Raw genomic sequence first — 13,238 nt, forward strand, 5'->3', positions numbered from 1 at the left:
CAACGTGGGGCTCGTAACCACGACCCTGAAATTAAGGGTCTCATGCTCTACTGACTGAACTAGACGAGCTGATGAGGAGTCCTTTCAAGAGCTAGACACCGTTTACATTAATACCTTCCCTACCCGTGACTACCTTCTGCTAAATCCTGATTTCATCTTCTAACGCTGGACAGAATGTGGCCCAGGATCTATGCCCAGTGCATGTGTTAGCAGTTGCAAGGCAGCAAAATGCCTAAAGCGTCCCTGGGTGGGCTTGAACCACCAACCTTTCAGTTAACAGCCGAACGCGCTAACCGCTTGCACCACAGAGACTTAATAAGAGATTACCTACAGTGGTACAAACGCGTAACTTTGTTTCAAAAGGTCTGCTATATGAACCCTAATGTAAGTTTGCTGAGAGAGAGAGAGGCAACAGAAACACCCAACGTGGGGCTCGTACCCACGACCCTGAAATTAAGGGTCTCATGCTCTACTGACTGAACTAGACGAGCTTATGAGGAGTCCTTTCAAGAGCTAGTTTACAGTAATACCTTCCCTACACTGTAAAAAATTGCTGTTAAAAAACGATCAGATTCTACGGTAAAATAATGTTTTTTCACTAAAACAGTAATATTGTGTTAAAAACAGTGCTTTCTGGGTAACATTTTTGTTTTCGAGAAAGTAACCAACTGCAGAAAACTGTGAGCTAACAGAGTTCAGATTCAATGTTTTGAAGTCTGTGTTTGAAATCACACTTTGTGTCCTTGTTCACTATTTCATACACTAGTTAACTAATATAGTTCACCTGACAGTTTTAATGAACACTAATGAGTGAATTCAGACACTGATGAACACCTGCTGTTAATAATTACAATTACTGAAGAAAATAAACAAGAAACACAAACAGTGACTTGAGTTACAACATTAAATAAAATCAAATAAAATAAAACAGCTTCAGTCTCAGCAGAGGATCATTAAACAACTCCACAAACAACAGCAGACACACACTTATTACTGACTGATTTGACTTCCATACAATTCTCATTGAGATCCAACAGAAATTAAGGTGTTTTTTGTGTCACCGTAATGGAGTGAGGGGCTGATTTAGTTGGGCTCTTCACCCTTGAACTCATTTAAGAAGATTTTCCAACTGCTGTAATACAGAGTTTACAAAATGTTTGTACTATAGCAATAAAGTTGGGAAGTCAATAAATAGAGAAATCTAATTATCTGAAATTAGTTCTAATAAATCTTTTGGTATAAATCTGGATGAAGGGCCTCATGCAATAGATTTTATGCTGAGTTGCAGGTATTAATTTAATTAACGAGAAGTGGAAACAGAAAAGATACCTCCGTAATTACTTAACAGTTAAGAAATAACATACAAAAACAGTTCAGTTATGACAAATACACACTCAGACCTCATGAATCTAACCTTGTATCTCAACAATGGTAACATCTCAAATGTTTCATGCTGCAATGCATGCTGGGAGTGGCACTGTACAAATATCCCAGCATGCATTGCGGTATAAATAAATGTTGTATAATGGTCTAACAGTTTTCTTTATTTGTGTTTGATTCTGCTGTTGTTTATGTTTAGACTTTCAGTTGCCTGTTTGTGAGTTAAACTATTAATTTTGTTAGTTGTCACCATTATTGAGGTTCATATGCTGATTATTGATGTCTCTTTGAGTGCGATTTCACCATGGAGCAAAGTGTTTTTGTCCAAGATATTCTTAAAAACTTCCAGAAATCATTGCCATATATATATATAGACATATAATGTAAAACAATAGATTTAACATTGAATAGGAGCAGTAAATTTTATTATACTAAATGAGAACAGACTCTGCCATTTAATAGCAACATGAACATCACCAGATCTTATTTAGGTTTTTGGCTGGCTTGCCACAACAAAGGAGCTTTTTAAACAAAGTTCTTAACAATTGCAGCAGGCAAGACATATAAATGTTAAAAATGACAGGGCTAAGAGCCCAACTAAAGCAAACTCTGTTCTCCATGATGGTGACGTAAAACTTTCACTTTTTCTCAAGAAGAACTTTAGTAAATGTTATTCAAAAATACATGTATTAAGTAATAAGTGTAGCTGGTGATGATGTTTGTAGAGTTGTTTAATCATCCGCTGATCATTTAAATGATTTAATCATTTGTTGTTCTTCAGGTTATTTCATTATAAAGCTGTGACTAAAGTTTTGTATGTTCTGTTCTTGTTTTCTCCCTTCAGTATTTCTACATTTGTTCATTGTTAATCCTCAATTATCATTTAATTAGTCAGTTAATTAATGAATTTACTTCAGCTTTGCTCCTTGTTTCTTGAACACTCAGTAGTGTGGACACTTCAATAAAAACTGAAGTATATGCTCTGGGGTTTAAAGGGTTAAAGGTGTGAGAGGTAAAAACACTGTGTAAAAATGTATTTTAACAGTAATATACTGTTAATTTACACAACGGAAGTAGACTGTAAAAAACAGTAGATTGCTGGCAACCACAGCTGCCAGTAGATTACCGTTAAATCAAAGAAAAAACAGTATTTTACTGTAAAACCAGAAGCTAATTTCTTCTGTGTGTCACCGTTGTGGAGGAGAGTAGAGCCAGTGTATGAGTTAAAGATGAACAATGAACTGCTGATGTTATTCTGCATGTTTCTCTATTTAAAGATAGCGGCTGTTTAGTTGCTGATGCAGTCAGAATCTCTCTGGTGATTCCAGATTTACATGTATGTGTGCTGTTGTGAAAAATAAGACATTAGAATTAAACCGAACTTTTCTAATTAACTAAAATAAGTTATCATTATAAGTATGCTTCTAAGCATATATAGCACATTACTTCATAAACTCATTCAGCAGTTGACCAAGTTGAGGCAGTTGCTTTCAGTGAGCAAAATGAGTTCACTTGAGTATTGTGTAAATCAATGTAGTCCATGTATTTTTACAGCAACATACTGTAAAATAACAGTACATTGCTGGCAACTGCAGCTGCCAGTATTTTACTGTTTTTTAACGGGACAATTTTTAACAGTGTAGTCTTTCATTTCTACATTACATAACATATAATCAATCCTACTTCACCTCATTTAAAACCAGTTGCATTCTTGAAAATTTCCTCTTTGTCTTATTCCTCTTTCTCCACACATGTATTAAATTGCATTCTGTCATCATTTTCAGTAGCTCCTTTCTCCCCTTGTCTTTTCTATATACCATCTTACTCCCCAGATCTAATTCTGTGAAAACAGTATTAAAATCTCAAACTACAATAACATTCTGCCATTTTTTACATTTATACTAACGTTTTTAAAGTTCACTTTTTCATTGGATGCATGAATATTATAAATTATGAAATTATCTTCAACTTTAAAATTTAAAAACTCCAGAAATTTCACAAAACAAATACATTAAAAAAAAACATTCTCCATAAAATAATATCCTCTTTGGGCATCTTCCACTTTAAACCATTTAAAACATTATACACTTCATCATTAAACACATCATAAAAGCTTGGTAACATATCTTCTTCTTTAAAATACCAGTACAGTCTATGCATCTTTCCATTTTTCTTTTTATTACATTCCACACATTAACAGGTGCTCAGGGCTCATGCACAGCCTACAGGTCTTCACTTGGTGGCTGTGCATTACCCTGAAGTACCTTTTGCTGTTTCCAGCTTTGTGCTACATGGGAATATTGCCACCTCCTTAGGGAACCTTACTTCTAGGAACCTTGTTCCGTCCTCAATGTCAGTGCCTGTGTAAACTCTTCTTTTTATTTTTGATATGGGATAAACTCCCCATCCTTCTAATTTTCAAAAATTTCTCTGTCATCAAGATAGACTGGCAGGTGCACAAAATAAACAACATAATCCCTGTTTTGCAGCTTTTTGATTTTAACAGTTCATTTCCTTAATCAACAGTTCATAGATCAATTCCTCACATGTTTCTTGCTTTACCATAGTTAGTTCAAACTCTTTTCCTTGCCTCAGTCTCAAAGCCAGAATCTTCCCATGACCACCCTTGTCTGTCACTGCTTTAATGATGTCCACAGCTCTTACCTCATTTACTTCTTCGGCATTCACTATTACTGTTACTTCTTTTAAATATTTTCTTCCAAGTTTTTCCTTTGTCCAGCTCGTTGTCTATCGTCCAGTCCATTGTCCTTAACCATTCTTGCCCCTCCATCCAGTCTAGTTTCATTTGCCAAGAGAGTCTCTGCATCCAGCCCAGTTTCGTTTGCCAAAGAACGGTCCATTTTATGCCCAGGAAAAGTGAAAAAAAAACACCCTCCAGTTAGCAAGATGCTGCTCTCAGGTGGTTTAAAAAAATAAATTAAAATAGACTCTATTTCACTCCATAAAAACAACACAAACAAACACACAACAAAAATTCTAAAATGAAGGAGACCCTTTCTCCAAACTGCAGCTGTTCACTCCCTGTATCGCTCACTAGTGTCCTCTACTGTTCCCAGGGTGGTACGGCTATAAGCAGGCAAGAATTCTACCACTGAGCCACCAATGTTGACACATATCTTTCCTTGCCTTTGTGGTGTGTGTGCTGCAAGGCTGTTACATGCAGCTGGAAGAGGAGCAACACAAAACATGAACTGCATTGGCCCAGAATCAGACCCGGGTCTCCTGCATGGGAGGCGAGAATTCAACCACTGGACCACCAATGCTGCCTCACATGTTCACCTGCCCTTGTGGGCTCTGAGAGCTGCCAGGCGGTTACATGCAGCTGGAAGGGGAGCAACACAAATTGCATTGGCCAGGAATCAACACGAATCCACAAATGCTGACCTGCTTATAATTTTGCCATTGGCCGGGAATCGGACACGAATCTCCCACGTGGCAGGTGAGAATTGTGTGTAAGCGAGGCGCAACTCTGCGCAGGAGTTTAGACCGGGTTTGTTTTGGTCTAATGAAAAATCTATTTTAGTTTCTCAAAATAGCAACGCACCAGCAGTGCGCCTCAGAACACCTTCTTTTTTAGACCAGAACGCCTATGGGTGCACATATGAGGGCTAATGCATTTGCTATTTAAACAGCGTAGCGCAACGCCTCAAAACGACTCTTGTGTCAAGCTCAAACTAGCAATATAATGTTGCGCCGCGTGTATGATAGGGCACTAAACCATCAATGCTGAAACACATGTTATCCTACCCTAGTGGGGTGTGATTGCTGCTATGCTGTTACATGCAGCTGGAAGAGTAGCAACACATTTACATTTACATTTACATTTAGTCATTTAGCAGACGCTTTTATCCAAAGCGACTTACAAATGAGGACAAAGAAGCAATTTACACAACTAAGAGCAACAATGAATAAGTACTAAAGGCAAGTTTCAGGTCTGTAAAGTCTAAGAAGGGAAGTGTTAGTAGTTTTTTTTTTTTTTTTTTTTTTTTTTGTACAGTTAGTGTGATATTCAAATAGGCAATTGCAGATTAGGAAGTGAAGTGGAGACTAAATAGTTGAGTTTTTAGTCGTTTCTTGAAAATAGCGAGTGACTCTGCTGTTCTGATGCAGTTAGGGAGTTCATTCCACCAACTGGGCAGATTGAGGGTGAGTGTTCGCGAAAGTGATTTTTTCCCTCTTTGGGATGGAACCACGAGGCGACGTTCATTCACAGAGCGCAAGTTTCTGGAGGGCACATAGATTTGCAGAAGTGAGTGCAGATAAGAAGGTGCTAGGCCAGAAGTCACTTTGTAGGCAAACATCAGAGTTTTGAATTTGATGCGAGCAGCAACTGGCAGCCAGTGCAAACGGACTAGCAGCGGAGTGACATGTGCTCGTTTAGGTTCATTGAAGACAACTCGTGCTGCTGCATTCTGGAGCAGTTGAAGAGGCTTGATAGAGTTAGCTGGAAGCCCAGCTAGTAGAGAGTTGCAGTAATCCAGTTTGGAGAGAACAAGAGCTTGAACAAGGAGTTGAGCTGCATGTTCAGATAAGAAGGGTCGGATCTTTCTGATGTTATAGAGTGCAAATCTGCACGATCGAGCAGTTCTAGAAATGTGGTCAGAGAAGTTTAGTTGGTCATCAATCGTTACTCCAAGGCTTTTCACCATTTTGGATGCAGTAATGGTTGCCCCATCCATCTGGATTGAAAAGTTATGGTGTAGAGTCGGGTTGGCAGAAACTACAAGCATTTCCGTTTTTGCGAGGTTCAGCTGAAGATGATGATCTTTCATCCAGTGTGAAATATCCAACAGGCAGGCTGAGATACGAGCTGGAACCGAGGGATCATCAGGATGAAAAGAGAGGTATAGCTGGGTATCATCAGCATAGCAGTGGTAGGAGAATCCATGTCTCTGGATGACTGGTCCTAGAGATGATGTGTAGATGGAGAAGAGAAGTGGCCCAAGAACAGAGCCTTGAGGTACCCCAGTGTTTAGATGCTGTAGGTTGGACACCTCTCCCCTCCAAGACACCCTGAATGACCTGTCAGAGAGGTAAGATCTGAACCATTGTATAACAGTGCCCGCAACGCCCAGTGACTCAAGCGTAGATAGCAGGATCTGGTGGTTGACAGTGTCAAAAGCAGCTGACAAGTCCAGCAAAATGAGGACTGATGATTTAGAGTCTGCTTTAGCCAGTCTGAGATCCTCCACGACCGAGAGCAGGGCAGTCTCAGTTGAGTGGCCTTTCTTAAAGCCGGATTGCTTGTTGTCCATGAGATTGTTTTGAGTAAGAAAGTCCAGGACTTGATTGAACACTACTTTCTCCAGAATCTTGGCCATGAATGGAAGCAGGGATACTGGTCTGTAGTTTTCAAGTATCGTATGGTCCAGGTTGGGTTTCTTTAGCAGTGGGGTTACCCTAGCCTGCTTAAATGTAGTGGGGAATAAACCAGAGTCAAGAGATGTGTTAATTATGTGAGTCAGTGTTGGTATGACTGCAGGAGAGATGGCTTGCAATAGATGAGAGGGAATGGGATCGAGTGGACAGGTGGTTGCATGGCTAGATAGCACAAGTTTGGACACCTCAGACTCAGAGAGCTGAGAAAAAGAGGTGAGTGTGTGTGGTGTTGGTGTTGTATCTTGCGTGTTTGTTGTAGGTGCAGCAAATTGAGCACTGATTTTTGCTGTTTTGGTGCAGAAGAATGTAGCAAAGTCATCAGTAGTAAGTGTGGAGGATGCGGGTGGAGGAGGAGGATAGAGGAGGGAGGAAAATGTTTTAAAAAGTAGGCGAGGATTAGTGGCATTGTTGATTTTCAGATGGTAATACGTCTGCTTTGCAGAAGTAACCTCAGCTGAGAAAGAGGACAGAAGAGTTTGGTATGTTAAGAGATGTGCAGGATTTTTAGTTTTCCGCCAAATTCTCTCCGCAGCCCGAAGTTTTGAGCGATGCTCACGGAGAGCATCCGAGAGCCAGGGTGCAGGAGGACTGGCACGGGCTGGCCTGGATGCAAGAGGACATAATCGGTCTAGACATGATGCTAGTGTGGAGCAGAGTGTATTAGTGGCACTGTTCGAATCAAGTGCAGTGAGTTTGCGAGATGGAGGAAGAGAGTCTGAAACAATGGTGGATAGTCTATTGGGTGAGAGAGATCGTAGGTTTCTGCGAAAGGTAACCAGTGTTGGAGTGTGTGGCGGCTCAGGAGTAATGTGGATGTTGAGAGACAGAAGGAAATGATCAGATATTTGTAGTGGAGTTACTATTGTTTGATCAGTGAAGCAGTGTCGTGTGTAAATAAGGTCTAGCTGATTACCTGATTTGTGGGTAGCAGAAGTAGGTGCTCTTTTTAGGTCAAAAGAGGCAAGCAAAGTCTGAAAGTCTGCAGCTTGCGGTTTGTCAACGTAAATGTTGAAGTCACCTAGCACCAATAAGGGAGTGGCAAAATTAGAAAAAGATGAGAGAAGAACATCCAGTTCATCTAGGAAGTGACCTAATTTACCTGGTGGGCGGTAGATGACAACCACATTTATGTAGAAGGGGTGGATAATGGTGACTGCATGGAATTCAAAGGAGCTGATTGTTGGCAGGGACGGTATCAGAGTAAATTTCCATTCTTTGGAAATTAGTAGTCCAGTCCCACCCCCTCTCCCTGTGTGACGAGGAGTGTGGGAAAAAGAGAAATTAGCAGAAAGAGTAGCATGTGTAGCAGTGTCTTCCGGCCTCAACCAGGTCTCAGTTAGAGCCATGAGATTATAGTCAGAATATGTAGCTATGGAGGTAATAAAATCTGCCTTGTTAACAGCTGATTGACAGTTCCAGAGGCCCACGGAGAGAGAGAGTTGTGAAATAGTAGATACATGTATTGAACGAAGGTTGTGAGGATTTCGCCTGCAGCGCACCTCCCGTGTTTTGCGAGTGTTAGTAACAACAGGAATTAGAAAACACATAATAAAAGTGCACTGACAACAAAAAATAAGTGTAAAGTAAAACACAGAACAGCAACTGCATTAGCTGGCAATCAGACCCAGTTCTTCCACAAGGCGGGCGAAAATTCTACCACTGAAACACCAACGCTGGCACATATGTTCTTTTGCCCTTGTGGGGAGTCAGTGCTGCAAGGCAGTTACATGTAGCTGGAAAAGGAGCCACACAAAACAGCAACTGCACTAGACAGGAATTAAACTCATGTGTCCCGCATGGTAGGCGAGAATTCTACCACTGAACCACCAATATGGATATACTCATATTGCTGCCCTAGTGGGTTGTGACTGCTACAAGGCTGTTACCCAGAGCTGGAGGAGTAGAATCACAAAACAGTAATTGCATTAGCCGAGAATCAAACCTGGGTCTCCCACGTGACAGGTGAGAATTCTACCACTGAATCACCAATCCGGATCAATATTGTTTCATGCCTTTGTGTTGTGTGAGAGCTAAAAGGCCATCAACCAGAGGTGGAACAGGAGCCACACAAAACAGCAATTGTTATAGCCGTGAATCGACGCCAGGCCTCCCGCGTGGCAAGTGAGAATTCTACCACTGAACCACCAATGCTGACTACTAATACTGCTGTCCTAGTGGGGTGTGATTGCTGCTAGGCTGTTACACAGAGCTTGAAGAGTAGCAACACAAAACAGAAATTGCATTGGCCGGGAATCGGACCCGGGTCTCCAGCATGGGAGGCTAGAATTCTACCTGTGAACCACCAATGCTGATATGCTCATACTACTGTCCTAGTGGGGTGTGACTGCTGCAAGGCTGTTACCCAGAGCCGGAAGAGTAGCAACACAAAACAGGAATTGCATTGGCCGGGAATCGGACCTGGGTCTCCAGCATGGGAGGCTAGAATTCTACCTGTGAACCACCAATGCTGATATGCTCATACTACTGTCCTAGTGGGGTGTGACTGCTGCAAGGCTGTTACCCAGAGCCGGAAGAGTAGCAACACAAAACAGGAATTGCATTGGCCGGAAAACGGACACGGATCTCCCGTGAGGCAGGCAAGAATTTTACCAGTGAACCACCAATGCTGACCTACCTTGTTCCTTGCCTTTGTGTGAGTGCTAAAAGGACATCAACCAGAGCTGGAACAGGAGCCACACAAAACCACTTCTCTATTAGGCAGGATTCAACTCCAGATGTCCCGCATGGCAGGCTAGAATTCTACAAGTGAACCACCAATGCTGATATGCTCATACTGCTGTCCTAGTGGGGTGTGATTGCTGCAAGGCTGTTACCCAGAGCTGAGAGAGTAGCAACACAAAACAGAAATTGCATTGGCCGGGAATCGGACCCGGGTCTCCAGCATGGGAGGCTAGAATTCTACCTGTGAACCACCAATGCTGATATGCTCATACTACTGTCCTAGTGGGGTGTGACTGCTGCAAGGCTGTTACCCAGAGGCGGAAGAGTAGCAACACAAAACAGGAATTGCATTGGCCGGAAAACGGACACGGATCTCCCGTAAGGCAGGCAAGAATTTTACCAGTGAACCACCAATGCTGACCTACCTTGTTCCTTGCCTTTGAGTGAGTGCTAAAAGGACATCAACCAGAGCTGGAACAGGAGCCACACAAAACCACTTCTGTATTAGTCAGGATTCCACTCCAGATGTCCCGCGTGGCAAGCGAGAATTCTACCACTAAACCACCAATGCTGATATGCTCATACAGCTGTCCTAGAGGGGAGTAATTGCTGCTAGGCTATTACCCAGTGCGGGAAGAGTAGCAACACAAAACAGGAATTGCATTGGCCGGAAAACGGACACGGATCTCCCACGTCACAAACAGGAATTTTACCACCAAACCACCAACACTGATACACTCATACTGCTGTTCTAGTGTGTTGTGATTACTGCAAGGCTGTTACCCAGAGCTGGAAGATTAGCAACACAAACAGGATTTGCATTGGCCAGGAATCGGACCCGGGTCTCCCACGTGGCAGGGAAGAATTCTACCACTGAACCACCAATGGTGATATGCTGATCCTGCTGTCCTAGTGGGGTGTGATTGCTGCAAGGCTGTTACCCAGAACTGGAAGAGTTGCAACACAAATTGCATTGGCCAGGAATCGGACACAGGACTCCCGCGTGAGAGGCGAGAATTCTACCACTGAACCACCAATGCTGATATGCTTATACAATTGTCCTAGTGGGGTGTGATTGCTGCAAGGCTGTTACCCAGAGCTGAAAGAGTAGCAACACAAAACAGGAATTGCATCGGCCGGGAATCGGACCTGGGTCTCCCGCGTGGGAGGCGAGAAATCTACCACTGAACCACCAATGCTGATATGCTCATACTGCTCTCCTAGTGGGGTGTGATTGCTGCAAGGCTGTTACCCAGAGCTGGAAGAGTAGCAACACAAAACAGGATTTGCATTGGCCAGGAATCTGACCCAGGTCTCCCGCGTGTCAGGCGAGAATTCTACCACTGAACCACCAATGCTGATATGCTTATGCATCTGTCCTAGTGGGGTGTGATTGCTGCAAGGCTGTTACCCAGAGCTGAAAGAGTAGCAACATAAAACAGGACTTGCATTGGCCGGGAATTGGACACGGGCCTCCCGCGTGGCAGGCGAGAATTCTACCACTGAACCATTAATGCTGATATGCTCATGCTGCTGTCCTAGTGGGTTGTGATTGCTGCAAGGCTGTTACCCAGAGCTGGAAGAGTAGCAACACAAAAAAGAAATTGCATTGGCCGGGAATCGGACCCAGGTCTACCGCGTGGTAGGCAAGAAGTCTACCACTGAACCACCAATGCTGATATGCTCAAACATCTGTCCTAGTAGTGTGTGATTGCTGCAAGGCTGTTACCCGGAGCTGGAAGATTAACTATACAAAACAGGAATTGCATTGGCCGGGAATCGGACCCAGGTCTCCCGTGTGGAAGGCGAGAATTCTACCACTGAACCACCAATGCTGATATGCTCATACTGCTCTCCTAGTAGGGTGTGATTGCTGCAAGGCTGTTACCCAGAGCTGGAAGAGAAGCAACACAAAAAGGGAACTGCGTTGGCCGGGAATCAGACCCAGGTCTCCCGTGTGGCAGGCGAGAATTCTACCACTGAACCACCGATGCTAAAATGCTTAAATTGCTGCCCTAGTGGGGTGTGACTGCTGCAAGGCTGTTACCCAGAGCAGGAAGAGTAGCAACAAAAAACAGGATTTGCATTGGCCGGGAATCGGACCCGGGTCTCCCGCGTGGCAGTAGAGAATGCAACCACTGAACCACAAAAGCTGATATGCTCATACATCTGTCTTAGTGGGGTGTGATTGCTGCAAGGCTGTTACCCAGAGCTGGAAGAGTAGTAACACAAAACAGGATTTGCATTGGCCAGGAATCGGATCTGGGTCTCCCACGTGGCAGGCGAAAATTCTACCACTCAACCACCAATGCTGCTATGCTGATAGATTTGTCCTAGTGGGGTGTGATTGCTGCAAGGTTGTTACCCAGAGCTAGAAGATTAGCAACACAAAACAGGAATTGCATTTGCCGGGAATCGGACCCGGGTCTCCCCAGTGGGAGGCGAGAATTCTACCACTGAACCACCACTGCTGATATGCTCAGTCTGCTGTCCTAGTGGGTTGTGATTGCTGCACAGCTGTTACCCAGAGCTGGAAGAGTAGCAACACAAAACAGGTATTGCATTGGCCGGGAATCGGACCCGGGTCTCCCGCGTGGCAGGCGAGAATTCTACCACTGAACCACCAATGCTGACATGCTTAAATTGCTGCCCTAGTGGGGTGTGACTGCTGCAAGGCTGTTACTCAGAGCTGGAAGAGTAGCAACACAAAACAGGATTTGCATTGGCCGGGAATCGGAGCCGGGTCTCTCGTGTGGCAGGCGAGAATGCTACCACTGAACCTTCAAAGCTGATATGCTCATACAACTGTCCTAGTGGGGTGTGATTGCTGCAAGGCTGTTACCCAGAGCTGGATGAGTAGCAACACAAAACAGGAATTGCATTGGCTGGCATTCGGACCCGGGTCTCCCACGTGGGAGGCGAGAATTCTACCACTGAACCACCAATGCTGATATGCTCATACTGCTCTCCTAGTGGGGTGTGATTGCTGCAAGGCTGTTACACAGAGCTGGAAGAGAAGCAACACAAAAAGGGAACTGCGCTGGCCGGGAATCGGACCCAGGTCTCCTGTGTGGGAGTCGATAATTCTACCACTAAACCACCAATGCTGATATGCTCATACTACTCTCCTAGTGGGGTGTGATTGCTGCAAGGCTGTTACCCAAAGCTGGAAGAGAAGCAACACAAAAAGGGAACTGCGTTGGAAGGGAATCGTACCTGGGTTTCCTGCATGGGAGGCGAGAATTCTACCACTGAACCACCAATGCTGATATGCTCACACTAATGTCCTAGTGGGGTGTGATCGCTGCAAGGCTGTTACCCAGAGCTGGAAGAGTAGCAACACAAAAGTCGAATTGCATTGGCCGGTAATCGAATCCGGGTTTCCTGCGTAGGAGGCGAGAATTCTACCACTGAAACACCAATGCTGATATGCTTATACTGCTGTCCTTGTGGGGTGTGATTGCTGCAAGGCTGTTACCCAGAACTGAAAGAGTTGCAACACAAAACAGAAATTGCATTTACCAGGAATCGGACAGAAGACTCCCGCATGGGAGGCGAGATTTCTACCACTGAACCACTAATGCTGTTATGCTTATACAAATGTCCTAGTGGGGTGTGATTGCTGCAATGCTGTTACCCAGAGCTGAAAGAGTAGCAACACAAAACAGGATTTGCATTGGCCGGGAATCGGACAAGGGTCTCCCGCGTGGCAGGTGAGAATTCTACTACTGAACCACCAATGCTGACATGCTTAAATTGCTGCCCTAGTGGGGTGT

At 43.9% G+C, this 13,238-nt stretch overlaps 1 protein-coding gene and 4 non-coding genes across 5 annotated transcripts in view; all 5 read right to left on the reverse strand.

The window, feature by feature from the left end:
- Positions 1-8,234, reverse strand: part of LOC148681932 (uncharacterized) — a 398,953-nt gene extending 390,719 nt beyond the window's left edge. Inside the window, exon 1 of the mRNA XM_088650231.1 lies at positions 540-8,234. Coding sequence (XP_088506357.1) covers positions 5,430-8,126 — 2,697 coding nt within the window. The 5' untranslated portion in view covers positions 8,127-8,234 and the 3' untranslated portion in view covers positions 540-5,429. The remainder of the gene's footprint in view (positions 1-539) is intronic.
- A 784-nt stretch (positions 8,235-9,018) lies between these two features.
- Positions 9,019-9,089, reverse strand: trnag-ccc (transfer RNA glycine (anticodon CCC)). Its single transcript has one exon. It is a non-coding gene; the product is annotated as a tRNA-Gly (tRNA).
- Positions 9,090-9,649: 560 nt separating this feature from the next.
- On the reverse strand, positions 9,650-9,720 carry trnag-ccc (transfer RNA glycine (anticodon CCC)). Its single transcript has one exon. It is a non-coding gene; the product is annotated as a tRNA-Gly (tRNA).
- A 1,029-nt stretch (positions 9,721-10,749) lies between these two features.
- Positions 10,750-10,820, reverse strand: trnav-gac (transfer RNA valine (anticodon GAC)). Its single transcript has one exon. It is a non-coding gene; the product is annotated as a tRNA-Val (tRNA).
- A 1,201-nt stretch (positions 10,821-12,021) lies between these two features.
- trnag-gcc (transfer RNA glycine (anticodon GCC)) lies at positions 12,022-12,092 on the reverse strand. The gene has a single exon. It is a non-coding gene; the product is annotated as a tRNA-Gly (tRNA).
- Positions 12,093-13,238: the final 1,146 nt, after the last annotated feature.

Source organism: Danio rerio, chromosome 4 (assembly GCF_052040795.2).
Source record: "Danio rerio strain M-AB ecotype USA chromosome 4, GRCz13ab, whole genome shotgun sequence".
In the NCBI taxonomy this organism is placed as follows: domain Eukaryota; kingdom Metazoa; phylum Chordata; class Actinopteri; order Cypriniformes; family Danionidae; genus Danio; species Danio rerio.